At 54.4% G+C, this 15,950-nt stretch overlaps 1 protein-coding gene across 2 annotated transcripts in view; it reads left to right on the top strand.

The window, feature by feature from the left end:
• The window catches only part of ILDR2 (immunoglobulin like domain containing receptor 2), a 43,053-nt gene that overhangs the window by 7,367 nt on the left and 19,736 nt on the right, over positions 1-15,950 (top strand). For both annotated transcript variants that reach the window (XM_055120753.1, XM_055120754.1), the window contains exons 2-3: positions 155-487; positions 1,718-1,837. In XM_055120753.1, coding sequence (XP_054976728.1) covers positions 155-487; positions 1,718-1,837 — 453 coding nt within the window. The remainder of the gene's footprint in view (positions 1-154; positions 488-1,717; positions 1,838-15,950) is intronic.

Consider the following 15,950-nt stretch of genomic DNA (forward strand, 5'->3'; position numbering starts at 1 on the left):
GGGGTTGGCTGCATGCAAGGCAAACTGCCCTCCCCGCTGTGCTATTGCTCCAGCCCCCGGACAAGTGAGTTCTTGATGCTGTTCACTGGCTCTGGAGGGGACGGGCTGTGAGTCCAGACCCGGGGCCACCTCTCCTGTCCCTGGTGTCTTGCAGCCCTGGCCGCCGGCCTCCAGGTGTCCGTCCCGGACAAGAGGAAGGTGGCCATGCTCTTCCAACCCACCGTGCTCCGCTGCCACTTCTCCACGTCCTCCCGCCGGCCCGCCGTGGTGCAGTGGAAGTTCAAGTCCTACTGCCAGGACCGCATGAGCGAGTCCTTGGGGATGGCCACCCCGCGCGCCCAGTCCCTCAGCAAGAGGAACCTGGAGTGGGACCCCTACGTGGACTGCCTGGACAGCAGGAGGACGGTCCGCGTGGTGGCGTCCAAGCAGGGCTCCACCGTCACCCTGGGCGAGTTCTACCGGGGCCGGGAGATCACCATCGTTCACGGTAGGTGTGCACGGGCACGTGTGTGTGGGATTGGGCACGGGTGCGACGTTGGTCTCACACCCGCCCCCCAACCTGTGGCCCTCAACCTACCCATGGCTCCCGTTCTCCATGTCCCTCTAGCTCCATGCTGGGGCCACGGTCCACAGGGTTGGGGTTTGCTCTGGTTTCATCACTCTGGTCTTCTGCGGCCCCCTTCTGACTTATTTCACGGAGACGCAGATTCTGTAGATCTGCCCAGGTGCTTGCAGAAGTCAAGAGTTCATGGGGGCCGGAGCGATAGCACAGCGGGGAGGGCGTTTGCCTTGCACGTGGCCGACCTGGGTTCAATCCCCGGCATCCCATATGGTCCCCCAAGCACCGCCAGGAGTAATTCCTGAGTGCAAAGCCAGGACTAACCCCTGAGCATCGCTGGGTGTGACCCAAAAAGCAAAAAAAAAAAGAGTTCAGCCTTTGGGGGCTGGAGCGATAGCACAGCGGGTGGGGCATTTGCCTTGCACGCGGCCAACCCGGGTTCGATCCCCGGCATCCCATGGGGTCCCCTGAGCCCTGCCAGGAGTGATTCCTGAGTGCAGAGCCAGGAGGAACCCCTGAGCATCACTGGGTGTGCCCCCCCCAAAAAAAAAGATTAGAGGTGGCAGGACTTCTGCCTGCCTGAGTTGCATCCTTGGTGCGATGACGACAATGATGTCTGCAGCAGGAAGATAACGGCCTTCTATTGAGCAGGCGACATGCCAAGGAAAGCGACATCAAGTTAGTCCTCACCCAGCCTTGGGAAACGGGTGCCCTGCTCACCCCTACAAAGCTAAAAGAATAAGACCATCTCCCACTCGCTGCTCAAGCCGATTCATCTCCATGAGGCTCCAGCCCTGGATATTGGTGTCCACTATTGGTTTTATTTGGGGGGACGGGGCGGTCAGTATGTTTGAAAGGCAACTTGTCAAATCCTCCCCCCGTCCCCAGCCTCCCCTATGCTCCGGGGCCAACATTTTCCTTACTTTTTTTTTTTTTTGGCTTTTTGGGTCCCACCCGGCGATGCACAGGGGTCACTCCTGGCTCTGCACTCAGGAATCACTCCTGGCGGTGCTCAGGGGACCCCATGGGATGCTGGGAATTGAACCTGGGTTGGCCGCGTGCAAGGCAAACGCCCTCCCCGCTGTGCTATCACTCCAGCCCCGACACTTTCCTTTCCGAGGTGAGTTTTCCCAGCATTCCTTTTCCCCCGGGTCACAGATGCGGACCTTCAGATCAGCAAGCTCCTTTGGGGGGACAGCGGGCTGTACTACTGCATCGTCACCACCCCCGACGACCTGGAGGGCAAGAACGAGGACTCGGTGGAGCTGCTGGTGCTAGGTAAGGGTCCGCCCGCCCCCCTCCCCACGGGTCCCCTGGGAGCATGCGCACAGGTACCTCTGATGCACGTAGGGTCAGTCCCCGCCCCTAGCACTGTCCGGACGCTCCTTCTCTATTATGCTCGAGTCTGGGGTTGGTTGGTTTTGTTTTTAGGTGTTTTTTATATTTAAAAAATATATATATATATTTGCTTTTTGGGTCACACCGGCAATGCACAGGGGTTACTCCTGGCTCTGCACTCAGGAATCACCCCTGTCGGTGCTCAGAGGACCATATGGGATGCTGGGACTCGAACCCGGGTCGGCCGTGTGCAAGGCAAACGCCTACCCGTTGTACTATTGCTCCAGCCCTAAAAAAATTTTTTTAAACTTTTTTCAGCCACACCTGGCAATGCTCAGGGGTTATTCCTAGCTCTGAACTCAGGAATTACTCCTGGCAGTGCTCGGAGGACCCTATGGGATGCTGGGAATCGAACCCGGATCGGCCGCATGCAAGGCAAACGCCCTACCCGCTGTGCTATTGTTCCAGCCCCTATTTAAAATTTTTTTTTTCAAAATTTTTGGTCCATTTCGCACGTATCCTCAACCCTGATTTCTCACTGCTCTTATCCTTTTATCTTTTTTGTTGTTGTTGTTTTGAGGGGGTTGGTGCTCTAGCTGTACTCAGCGCTTACTCCCGGCTCTGTGATGAGGGATCACTCCAGGTGGGCTCCGGGGACCATACGGGGTGTCGGGGATTGAACCCAGATCAGCCACGTGCCAAGCAAGAGCCCTACCCACTGTACCATCTCTCCGGCCCCCCGAAGGTCCATTCACCCCTCTATGGAATGAACGTGCAAGTTTGCAAATATGGAATAATCCAGCTTGAGGATCCGTGACTTGACTCCAGCACATTACTCTAGCTTTGGCGAATCAGCTTCTCTCTGTTGTTTTCTCATTTTCCAAATGGACAAGCGATGATGATTAAGCTCTAATGATTAGCCACATGGTGCAGAAAGTGATCTCTTATTAGCGGACGAGCTTAATTCAGGGGCAGTATCCTCGGGGACGGCCCTGAAGTCATAAATTGTGTTTTGTAAGAAAAATAATGATAATAATAATAAGAAGAACCAGTGATGGTTCAGGAGAAGGTCTTAAAGGTACACAGAATTAAGGATTAGATTTCAGAGAGGCGGCCTCCCAACCTCCGCTGGGAGAGGAACCCCCCAAGATTCACTGTATCACTGTCACTGTGGTCCCGTCCCGTTGCTCATTGATTTGCTCGAGCGGGCGCCAGTAACGTCTCCATGGTGAGACTTGGATTTTTTTTTTTTTGCTTTTTGGGTCACACCTGGTGATGCACAGGGGTTACTCCTGGCTCTGCACTCAGGAATCACTCTTGGCGGTGCTCAGGGGACCATATGGGATGCTGGAAATCGAACCCGGGTCAGCCGCATGCAAGGCAAACGCCCTACCTGCTGTGCTATTGCTCCAGCCCCTCCATGGTGAGACTTGTGACTGTTTTTGGCATATCAAATACGCCACGGGGAGCTTGTCAGGCTCTGCCGTGCTGGCGGGATATTCTCGGTAGCCTGCCGGGCTCTCTGAGAGGGGCAGAGGAATCAAACCCAGGTTGGCTGTGTGCAAGGCAAAAGCCCTACCCACTGTGCTATCACTCCATCTCCAGTATTCTTATTTATTTTTTTTGCTTTTTGGGTCACACCCGGCGATGCACAGGGGTTACTCCTGGCTCTGCACTCAGGAATTACTCCTGGCGGTGCTCAGGGGACCCTATGGGATGCTGGAAATCCAACCCGAGTTGACCACGTGCAAGGCAAACACCCTCCCTGCTGTGCTATCGCTCCAGCTCCTAGAACAGATATTTGGAAAAAAGCTAAAAAGTCTTATTTTTCCATTGCACTGAGGTGGTACAGCATGTAGGACACAGGCCTTGCATGTGTCTTGTCTGAGTTCGGTCCCCGGCATCCCATCTGGCCCTCCCCCCCCCCCAGCACCACCAGGACTGATCCCGGGTGCAGAGCCAGGAGTAAGCGCTGAGCATCGCCGGCTGTGACCCAGAACATAAAACACAAAGAAATAGACAAAATAAAACAAGTGTCAACAATCTGGTGCAAGTGCTGTGAACCCCAGACTCGGTCCCCTGCACAGTGCCTGTCTCTGCCAAGAAGCGACTCAGCATTCCTCCACATATGCCGAACTGGTCTTGTTTTGGGGTCACACCCAGCGGTGCTCAGGGCTGATGCTCAAGGGGACCTTTTGGGATGCCGGGGATTGAACTCAGGCCAGCCGCGTGCAAGGCAAATGCCCTCCCCGCTCCCAAAACAAAATATTTTTTAAATCGATCGTGCAGGAGCCCCCGGGTCCTGATTCTTTTTTTTTTTTTTTTTTTTTTTTTTTGCTTTTTGGGTCACACCCGGCAATGCACAGGGGTCATTCCTGGCTCATGCACTCAGGAATTACCCCTGGCGGTGCGGTGCTCAGGGGGACCATATGGGATGCTGGGATTCGAACACGGGTCGGCCGCGTGCAAGGCAAACGCCCTACCCGCTGTGCTATCTCTCCAGCCCCCGGGTCCTGATTCTTGTCCCAGGTTTGCCTTGGCACCGCACTGTCTTGTTAGAGGAACGGGCCTTCGCCGACGACTCAGGACAGTGCATCCAGGGACCAGGTTCTTATGCAGACCACTGATCTCCCCACGAGCTCGCCCCCTCTTCCCTTCCCTGCCCCAGGCCTCTGAGCCAGCCGCAACCCCCCACGGGGCTGCTTCCAAAGGTTGCAGAAATATCCCAAGACAAGTGATGCAGAGAAATAGCGTGAGACCGACCTCAACTCTGACACCACACCCAGAAACTGTCCTGGTGCCCTCTCTCTCTCCCAATCTCTCTCCTTCTCTCTCTCTCCCTCTCTCCCTCCCCCTTTCTCTGTCTCTCTCTCCCTTCCTCTCTCTGTCTCTCTCTCCCTTCCTCTCTCTCCCTCTCTCTCTCCTCTCTCTCCCTCTCTCTCTGTCTCTCTCCCCCTCTTGTCTCCCCCTCTCTCTCCCTTTCTCTCCCTCTCTCCCCCTCTCCTACTCTCCCTCTCCCTCTCTTTTCCCTCTGTCTCTCCTCTCTCTGTCTCTCTCCCCCTCTCTCCTCTCTCTCCCTCTCTCTCTGTCTCTCTCCCCCCTTTATCTCCCTCTCTCCCCCTCTCTCCTACTCTTCTTCTCCCTCTCTTTTCCCTCTCTCTCCTCTCTGTCTCTCTCCCTCTCTCCCTGTCTCTCTGTCTCTCTCCCCCTCTCTCCTCTCTCCTTTTCTCTTCCTCTCTCTCCCTGTCTCTCCCTCCATTCCTCTCTGTCTGTATGTCTCTCCCTTCCTCTCTCCTCTCTCTCCCTCTCTCCTCTTTCTCTCTCTGTCTCTCTCCCTCTCTCTCCTTCTCTCTCTCCTTTTCTCTCCCTCTCTCTCCCTCTCTGTCTCCCTCTCTCTCCATCTCTCTCCCTCTCTCTCCCTTTCTCCCTCTCTCCTTTTCTCTCCCTCTCTCTCTCCCTTTCTCCCTCTCTCCCTCTCTCTCTCCTTCTCTCTCCCCCCTCTCTCTCTCTCCCTCCCTCTCTCCCCCACTCTCTCTCGCTCTGATGATTCAGAAGGTAAAGGCACTCTAAAGTCAGAAACATGCACAGTGTTGGGGGTACTTTGCGATGACAGTGACAGGTCTTTCAGAAATATTTAGACAGACATTTGGGGCAGAAGGAGCCCTGGGAGCTGCCAATCACCAAGGTGGGCGTGTCCAGAAACCCGCCCTCCTTGGAGGAAGCATTATCAGAAAGGATCCCTTGCAAGGACAGACTGTTTAGAACCTGGAAGCGTGCCATGTTTGGATGGGAATAAAGTCCTCCCCAGGAAGCTCCAGCTGGCAGGAAAAGGGCTTCACCATCCCGGAAGGCGCAAGTGAACTTCATTTATTTTAAGATTTTCAAAAGAAGCTCACCCGGCCTCACTTTTTTTTTCTTTTTGGGTCCCACCCAGTGATGCTCAGGGGTTTCCTCCTGGCTCTGCACTCAGGAATCACTCCTGGCGATTTTCAGGGGACCCTATGGGATGCTGGGAATTGAACCCAGGTCTGCCGCGTGCAAGGAAAAACGCCCTATCCACTGTGCTATCGCTCCACCCCTAAGCATGGTGTTTTGGTTTTTTGTTTGTTTATTTGTTTTTTTGGCTTTTTGGGTCACACCCAGTGATGCTCAGGGCTGACTCCTGGCTCTGCACTCAGGAATCACTCCTGGTGGTGCTCGGGGGACCCTATGGGATGCCGGGAATCGAACCTGGGTCAGCCACATGCAAGGCCAACGCCCTCCCTGCTGTGCTATCGCTCCGGCCCCAGGCCTCACTTCTTTCCATGCACCCAGTGACCCCTCTTCCTGCAACCCGTGAGGCACCTTGGTTTTATAAAGGACCTCCAGTGAGGGGACAGGCCCTGGTGCAAGTGTCTCCAGACCTCAGCTGGGGCAGAATAACAGGACCTGAGCCAGCGGGCTGTCGCGATCAAAGCTAAGGAAGACTTCTCCACACACTAAATGGCCATTCTTGGAAAATTGCAGTGGGTTGAGGAAGATTCTAGAAACTTGTCCCTCCTGAGCTGCCGATGTTGGCACGGGTTCTCTGTTTAGGATAGCAGGACTGGCAGGGTAGACTTCAGAACCCTTCCTAGGGTCCTGGATTAGATTTTCTTTTTCTTTTTTGGTCACACCCGGCGATGCACAGGGGTTACTCCTGGCTCTGCACTCAGGAATTACTCCTGGCGGTGCTCAGGGGACCCTATGGGATGCTGGGACTCGAACCCGGGTCAGCTGTGTGCAGGGCAAATGCCCTACCCACTGTGCTATCACTCCAGCCCCCCCTGGATTGGATTTTCGAGCTCTACAGATGGCAGAATTTTTCTGCAGGGCGAAGACTCAAAGCCTGTGGCTTGGTTTGAATACTGTTCCTGTGTTCGAGACTACAGACAGCAAAGAGGCCAGACAGAGAGCACAGCGTGGAGGGCGCTGGCCTTGCTGACCCCAGTTCGATCCCTGGCATCCCATAGGGTCCCCCGAGCCCCACCAGGAGTGATTCCTGAGTGCAGAACCAGGAGTCAGCCCTGAGTGTCACCGGTGTGACCCAAAAAGAAAAAAAAACAGCCAAATACGGAAGAATAAAGATAGCTCCTAATATTTCGCCATCCAGAGCTGTCTGGTATAGTCTACAGAATTGTCTTCCTTCCTTCCTCCCTCCCTTCCTCCCTTCCTTCCTTCCTTCCTTCCTTCTTCCTTTTGCCTGCCTTCCTCCCTTCCTCCCTCCCTCCTCCCTCCCTTCCTTCTTTCCCTCCTTCCTTTTCTCCTTCCTTCCTTCCTTCCTTCCTTCCTTCCTTCCTTCCTTCGTTTCTCCCTCCTTCCCTCCCTCCTTCCTCCCTTCCTCCCTCCCTCCCTTCCTTCCTCCCTTTCGTCCTTCCTTCCTGTTTTCTTCCTTCCTTCTTTCCCTTCTTCCTTCCATCTTTCCTTCCTTCTTCCCTCCCTTCATCCCTCCCTCCCTTCTCCCTCCCTTCCCTTGCCCCACCCACCCCTCAGCATATTCCGTAAATTCATGAGTGCAGGGAAAAGATACACTCCGCCTGGAATAGAAAACCTCTGGCTTAGGAACCAAATCACTTCCAGGGTCCTTATTTCTAGCTCCAGGCAGGGCTGAGGCCGCACAGTTCAGATTCTGTTTCAAAAAACGTCTGTCTCTGTGCTACTATCCTCTCCATACTTTCAGAAAAAAATAAACCTTCTTGGGGGTGCGGGTGGGCTGTGGACGCCGTTTAGACGACAGGGCTGCTCTGAAGCCGGCCTCTGGAGCCCCGGCTTTCGCACCAGTGGGTTCCACCAACCCCGATGTCATTGGTGGAAACACGGCGACGAAACTTTGGAGCGTGTCCCGCATTTGCCATCTGCATTTTGGCAGTGGCTGTATTTAAGTCTGAGGAAATCTAAAGAAATTTGGGGGGGGGGTGGGGAGATGTAGTGATAGCACAGCGGGGAGGGATGCTGACCGGTTTGATCCCCGGCACCCCCTAGGGTCTCCTAAGCACCCCCAGGAATGATCCCTGAGTGCAAGCCAGGAGCAACCCTTGAAAATTGCCGTGTGTGCCCCCACAACATTTTTATTTTGGGCGAGCTGGAGCGATAGTACAGTGGGTAGGGTGCTGGCCTTGCATGAGGCTGACCTGGTTCAACCCTCAACCCCCTATATGGTTCCCTGCACCCGCCAGGAATGATCCCTGAGCACAGAGCTAGGAGCAAGCCCTGAGTGCCACCGGGTGTATAAATAAATAAAACAAAAAGGTAAATCAACCTTTTTGGTGACTAAGAGTGATAGTGCAGCGGGGAGCACGTTTGTCTTGCACGCAGCCGACCCGGGTTCGATTCCCAGCATCCCCTAGGGTCCCCCGAGCACCGCCAAGAGTGATTCCTGGGTGCAGAGCCAGGAGGAACCCGTGTGCATCACCGGGTGGGACCCAAAATGACAAAAAAAAAATTCTGGTGACTGGCGCCGAGGGTGGGGGCATCCCTGCCTTCTTCAGGGCTCAACCCTATCCTCCTCACCCAAAGGACCCCATCTCAATGGAAAAGGTAAAAATCGCTTCTTCTTTTTTTTTTGCTTTTTGGGTCACACCTGGCGATGCACAGGGGTTACTCCTGGCTCTGCACTCAGGAATTACTCCTGGCGGTGCTCAGGGGACCCTATGGGATGCTGGGAATTGAACCCGGGTCAGCAGCGTGCAAGGCAAACGCCCTGCCCGCTGTGCTATTGCTCCAGCCCCCAAAAGTCGCTTCTTAAAGGCGACAATGGGAGGTGTTCCCGCAGGATAAAGGGAAAGAAAGCAGGTTGGCCAAACCCAATGCATTGGCCTTTGGTGAGGCCCGTCCATTTCTGCTACTTGGGGGCCAATCACGAAGCTGTTCAAGGGGTCTCCAAATGGGTTCGCTCCCCACAGGTCCCCGGAACTGCGCCTCAAAGGGTTTCTACCTCCCACGGTGATCACTGAATCAGCCCCCCCAGCCTCTCCCCTGCGAGACCTGCATGAGGTGCAGGAGAACAGTCGGCCCCCTTGGTCGGGCCCCCCTGCACCTGTCATGGGGCTGACGAGGAAGCATGAGTCTGGGCTGGGGGGGGTCTGCCCCAGCCCCAGGCCAGGTCGAGATGTGGGCTCTCCCGCCCACGCCAGCCCGTTTGAACCCCACCCCCCACTTGAGCCCTGCTTGCTGCCTGCCGAGCCGCTTCCCTGCCCCTCCCCCCTCTGCCCTGCCCGGCTCTGCTAAACCCAGAGATCTGCCACAGAAAGCGGCGCGTTACCAAGCAACCTCCTCCGGGAGGTTCCCGCGAAAACTTGGATCTCCTCGCCTGGAGGCTGCCTGGGAACGGGGTGGGGAGGGGAGCGGGAGATGTACAAATGGGGGGTGCAGAATCAGGCGGAAGGGGGAGCAGCTGCACCCACGTTTCTCCTGTGTGAGCCCCCCGCAGAGCAGGACTCTGGAGGGCTGCACTAGCTTAACGGGGCAGGTTGGGTCTCTGTGCCTTCAGATTTCCAGAAAGGCGAAGAGGAGACCCTGGTTGGATATACCCCCCGCAAGGGGTAGGGGCTCCGGAGCCCGCGGGAGTCAGCCTTGAGCACTGCCCGGTGTGGCCCTGTAAGATATGTGGGTGTTGGAGCCATAGCACAGCGGGGAGGGTGTTTGCCTGGCACGCGGCCGACTCGGGTTCGATTTCCAGCATCCCATAGGGTCCCCTGAGCACCGCTAGGAGTAATTACTGAGTGCATGAGCCAGGAGGAACCCCTGAGCATCACCGGGTGTGACCCCCCCAAAAGAAAGATTAATATATATGTGCCAGATTCAAAAGTCACTTTTCTGAGGGGTCAGCCAGGCACCTGATTAGGACCCTCCGCCACCTGGCACGGGGATGGGGGTGGTCACCTGTCCCTGGGCTTCTGCCCACCAGCCAGCCCTTCCCTGGCCCCTGTCATAGGGAGCATTTCGGTGCCTGAAAAGCCGGGTACCCGGACAGACAGCTGCCCCCATTCTGGGGTCTCCTGCAGTGCATTCCGGGGTGCCCTGGGTGCCTCTCCTGCTGACCTTCATCAGAAGCCCCCATGGGTCACTGGCTGACCCTTTAAGGCCGGAGTCTCTGGGATAAAGTCTGGAGGGGGCAGGGGTGAGGCGCGGCTGAATCTGGCGGGCTGGAAGGGGGAGGGGCTGGGGTCTCTCCATCACCTTGACAAGCGCCCCTGTCAGGCCCGCTGGGGTCACTTTGGGAGCCCACCAGACCGGCGGCCAGCAGAACCCATTGGTCCAAAGAGAGGGACTGAGTGGCGGGTCCTGGGGGCTGCGGGGGAGAACGCAGGGGCTCAGCGAGGCTGGGGGTCCCGCCCCTCCCCCGCCGCGCTGCCCGCCCCTCCCCCGCCTCTCCCAGGCTATTTCTGCTCCACTTGTTGCCTGCCAGCCTCCGTGGGAGGAACAGGGCCCTTCAATTAACGCGCATTCCTGAAGCTCCCGGTTGCCGTGGTTACCCGGGAGCGGGCGGCCCCATTGTGGTCCAGCCCGCGAGCCCGCTGTCCACTCCGGCCGACTGGGGCAGCCCCCGACCCCGCCAGACCTCGCTGGGGCCCGGGGCAGGGCCACAGGGGCAGCCCTGAAAGGCGGCCAGGAGCCGGGCTGGCCTCTTTCTGCAGAAGCAGCTGTGGCTATTCAAGTGGGCTGTGCGGGTGCGCTCAAAGGCACAGCATCCTGAGAGAGGCGGAGGAAGGGCTTATGCTGACCATCCCGCGCCTGCCCAGCCCCGACCCCTCACTACGGCCTCTTTCTTTATTCTGTTAAGGAGGGTCGCTATTGTTGAGCCCTTCTTTTCTTTCTTTTTTTTTTTTTTTTTGCTTTTTGGGTCACACCTGGCGATGCACAGGAGTTACTCCTGGCTCTGCACTCAGGAATCACTCCTAGCGATGCTCAGGGGACCATATGGGATGCTGAGATTCGAACCTAGGCTGGCCGCGTGCAAGGCAAACGCCCTCCCCGCTGTGCTATTGCTCCAGCCCCTCTTTTTTGTTTTTTGGGTCACACCAGTGATACACAGGGTTTACTCCTGGCTCTGCACTCAGGAATCACAATCCTGGAGGTGCTCAGGGGACCCTATGGGATGCTGGGAATCGAACCCGGGTTCTCCGTGTACAAGGCAAATGCCCTCCCCGCTGTGCTATCGCTCCAGCCCCTGTTGAACCCTTCTCTCTCTCCGGTATCTGGGTGTCTCAGCCCCGTGCCAGGCTGGTCCAGGGAGCTCAGGAGCCCAGAAACACAATTTTCTCCCTCCTCGCCTCCCACCTGGTCTGGGATGTGTCCCAGCGTGAACGCTTGCTTGCCTGGTGTGTGGCAGATCCCCAACCCCGCCCCGCCAAAACCAAACCAAAGATTTTCCAGGAGGAAAATCTGAGCAAACCTGGCCAAGCCAAGCGTGTTAGAATATAATAATATTTTGCATCTCTTCTGGCTTCTGCGGGTGGGGAGGGCCGTGTCGCACTTTGCAAAGGCAGAATCCTTTGCAATCGTTTTTATGATTGTTTATTCGCCCGTAGCAGTCGGTGAATGCCTTTTAATTAGACCCTACTGTGTTATGATATATTCAGTAATCATTTTTTCTGGTTGCCACTTTAAAAGGTGCTGAAATTCTTATCCATCGCGAACATTTCCAACATCCAATTATACTTTAATTATATACGTAGAGTTAACAAAACCGTAATACCACAAACAAACATCAGGGTCCCTGGCTTTTCGGAAATAAGAAAGTAATTGGCACACATTTCTGAGTTAAGGGTAGACAAATTGAGGGGGTGAGATGTTTGGATAAATTATGAGAATTTATCATAATAAATTCTGGTGGGGTCTTCACAGACACCTTTCTGTCCTCTCACTTCCTCATGCCCCCCCCGTCATCTGAACACCCCTCTGCCTGATTCCACTCCCTTCAGACACCAGCCCGAATGAAGAATGAATGGATGAGTGGATATGGGTTGTTCTTGGTTTAATCATTAGTCAGCTAAAAGAACTATTAAAGCATCTTTTTTTTTTTTTACTTTTTGGGTCACACCCAGCAATGCTCAAGGGTTACTCCTGACTCTGCACTCAGGAATTACTCCTGGCGGTGCTCGGGGGACCATATGGGAAGCTGGGAATCGAACCTGGGTCGGCCGCGTGCAAGGCAAACGCCCTACCCGCTATGCTATTGCTCCAGCAAAATAATGGATTTGATCAGGACTTACTCAGCTTTTTCCACTTGTAAATCCTTTTCACCGGAGAAATTTTTACATCACCGCATGTGATGGTATGTGAATAGGTATAGCAACTAAAACATTTGCTGATAATAAATCATTAAAAAGTATTTTAGGGGCCCAAGAGATAGCACAGGAGCAAAAGGCCAGGATAAGCCCTGAGCATAACAGTATGACAAAATAAATATAGATGATATATTTTAATGGCCCCACATTTAGTTCTTTTTCCTACATGGACCCATGGTTCAAGACATTAAGACTAAGATAACCTCCGAGTTCCTTTATAGCTATAAACTCTGATTCTATAATTAAATGTGAACAGAAGAAGTCGGTGTCTTGGGCCAAGCTTATAATCACTGCCAAGGAACCCAAAGCGTGTATTATTGAGTTCATTGCAGATGGTACAATATTAGTCATTTTATGGCGAGGACTCACCGTTAGCTTTATTTATTATAATTTCAAGGAACTCAAATATAAAAGATACAAAGAAGAAAAAGTACACGTGAGACACTTCAGTGCAGAGTTTATAAATATATCGGAAAGGAAGGGCGGCCATGGGCCACATCTGTGGTGGGTAACCAGAAACTATATTTATTGGATGCTTGGTTGCCATGGGGATGCAGAATAGAATCTGGGGTGTGTGCCCTGGGGAGATTTCTCCTCTCTCCTGGATTCCAAGTTGCCCTGAAATCACATTCCCGTGAAAAGCCCTGAGGGGGACCTGCTTGCCTCGGAGATGAGACATTTTGGAGAGCTGGAAGCCAAGAGAATAGGAGGTTGGGGCTGGAACGATAGCACAACGGGGAGAACGTTTGTCTTGCACTCGGCTGACCGGGGTTCGAATCCCAGCATCCTATAGGGTCCCCTGAGCACTGCCAGGGGTGGTTCCTGAGTGCACAGCCAGGAGCAATCCCTGTGCATGCCCGGGTGTGACCCAAAAAGCAAAAAAATAAATAAAAAAGAAAATAAGAGGTGGACAGACTCCCCAAGATTGCAGGCATTGAAGGAAATGCTGGAGGCGGAGGAACCCAGGCATGCATTGAACAGGCGGCTGAGAAAGGAAGGGCTTTCTGCCCTCCTGCTTTAAGAGCACTTTAGCCTCAGGAAGTGCCGAGATGCCCAGTTATTAGGAAGCAGAACTGTCTGCCATGGTTACTCCATCCAGGCCCCGGAAGGCTGCCGCTAACCCCCGGAGCCTGGGTTGAAGCTTCAGAGGGCCAGCGGGATAGTATAGCGGGGCAAGTACTGGCCTTGTACGCGGCCCACCTGGGTTTGATTTTCGGCACCGCATGTAGGTCTGGTGAGCACTTCCAGGAGTGATCCCTGAGCGCAGAGTCAGGGTAAGCCCTGAGCATGGCTGGGGGTGGGCCAAAAAAGCAGGAAGGAAGGGAGGGAGGGAAGAAGGAAAGGAATAAGAAAGGGGAAGGAGGGAGGGAGGGAGGGATGGAAGAGATGGAGGGAGGAAGGGAAGAAGAAAGGAAGGGAGGGAGGAAGGGATGGAAAAAGGAAGGAAGGGAGGGAGGGAAGAAGGAAAGGAAGAAGAAAGGGGAAGAAAGGAAGGGAGGGAGGAAAGAAGGAAGGAAAGAAAAAAGGGAAAGGAAGGAAGGAAGGGAGGATGGAAGGAAGGAAGGGAGGGAAGGAGGAAGGTAAGAGATGGAAGAAGGGATGGAAGAAGGAAGGGAGGGAGGGAAGAAGGAAAGGAAGAAGAAAGGGGAAGAAAGGAAGGGAGGAAGGAAGGGAGGGAGGGAAGAAGGAAGGAAAGAAAAAAGGGAAAGGAAGGGGGAAGGGAGGAAGGAAGGGAGGGAGGGAAGGAGGAAGGGAGGGTGGGAAGAAGGAAAGGAAGAAGAAAGGGGAAGAAAGGAAGGGAGGGAGGGAAGAAGGAAGGAAAGAAAAAATGGGAAAGGAAGGGAGGAAGGAAGGAAGGGAGGGAAGGAGAAAGGTAAGAGATAGAGGAAGGGATGGAAGAAGGAAGGAAGGGAGGAAGGGAGGGGAGATGGAAGGGAGGGAGGGAGGGAGGGATGGAAGAAGGAAGGGAGGAAAAAAGGGGAAGGAAGGAAGGGAGGAAAGAAAGAAGGAGGGAGGAACAGGGGAGACAGATCAAAATACTGATCCAAATACTGGAGCACATGCCTTGCCTGTCAAGAATTAAAGTATCAGAACCCGGAAGACGTACTGTGAGATGTGTGGAGAGATTGCCAGAGGCCCAGACGGACAGCACAGGGGTTAAGACACGTCCCGTGAGTGCAACTGCTCTGGGTTTGATCTCTGGCACCACATATGGTCCCCCCTTTGTACTGCCCCGGGGTGGCCCCCAAACCCAAAGACTTTAAATAACAATAATTAGTGCTGTGAGCGGAAAGTACAAGATGAGGCGGGGACGTTATTGCCAGCGAAAAGCCCCGACACGTGGAATCTGCCATCAAAAGTGCAAGACGGTGGATGGAAGGCAGGGAAGCAGTAGACGTGGCAGGAAGTAAATCCTTTGACCTTAGGAAGCCTGGCTGAAGAGACAGGTAACTGGAAAGTTTTGGCTTTACTGTAGGAACGGGGCTGAGCAGCTTTCTGCGGAGGGTCACGTGTTTCTTCTCTATGTCACGAGGCCTCCTGTCCCTTTCTGGGTTGATGGAATGAATGAAAGATTGAACGAATGAACTGAAGAATCCCAGAAGTCAGCTGGTCCTCAGACGGAGACAGAGAGATTTCTCTTTGGAGACACCTTCTCCAACAGCGCAATATGGAATCCTAGGGCTGGAGCGATAGCACAGCGGGGAGGGCATTTGCCTTGCACGCAGCCGACCCGGGTTCAATCCCCAGCATCCCATAGGGACCCCTGAGCACTGCCAGGAGTGACTCCTGAGTGCATGAACCAGGAGGAACCCCTGTGCATCGCCAGGTGTGACCCAAAAAGCAAAAAAAAAAAAACAACCCCACAGAATCTTACCAGGCAGAGATGGAGGTGGTTGGATTTACAATCTGCCTCGTCTCCGCCCCCCAGAGTGCAAAATTTGGCCACAGCAGTGTGGTGTGAAACTCATGGGTGTGTGCATGTGTGTGTGCACATGCATGTGTGCAAGTGTGTGCATGTGTGTGCGTGTGTGTGTGCATGTGTCTGAGTGAGTGTGCATGTGTGTGCACGGAAGTATGCAGATGTGTGTGCATGTGTGCTTATGCATGCATTTGTGTGCACACATGCACACACTGCATGTATGTGTGCATGTGTGTGCCTGCATGTGTGCACATGTGTGTGTGACTGTGTGTGCATGTGTGTGAGTGCAGGTGCATCTGTGTGTGCGTGCTTTTTGCGCGCGTGTGTGTGTGTGTGCCTTTGCTTAGCAGGCCTGATTCACTGGGTCTGTTCAGGTGGATATTCATTCCAAGTAGATTACACAAGGTTCGGGGTTACAAAGCGTTGGACGGTGCACAGCGCCCCTGGGTGTTTCCTGAGTCAGAGTGGCGGTTTGGAGAAGCTCCGGGCAGCCTTCCCCCTTCTCAGACATCACAGCGACACTCTTAGACCGAATCCTGGAAGAGTGACAGGGAGTCGAGAGCGCTAGGAAGCACCAGCCCTTGCTCGGAAATGACAGCACAGGAGCGGGTGTCGGGAGCTCAGGGCTGCTGACAGCGACAGCTCTCGGGGGCTGTTCACGCCGGAAGCAGAAGGATTTTAACAAAATAAAATTGTCCCCTGAGTCCCCTGGGTCTGCTGCCGTCCGCGTTGTGCTGGAAAAGTCGCCAAACTTCTCTGCCTGTATTCTAGCGCGGCCACTCAGTCTCCTTCCACCCTTGCAATTCTTTATTCTTTGGGGGTCTTT

This window comes from Sorex araneus, chromosome X (genome assembly GCF_027595985.1).
Source record: "Sorex araneus isolate mSorAra2 chromosome X, mSorAra2.pri, whole genome shotgun sequence".
Classification (NCBI taxonomy): Eukaryota; Metazoa; Chordata; class Mammalia; order Eulipotyphla; family Soricidae; genus Sorex; species Sorex araneus.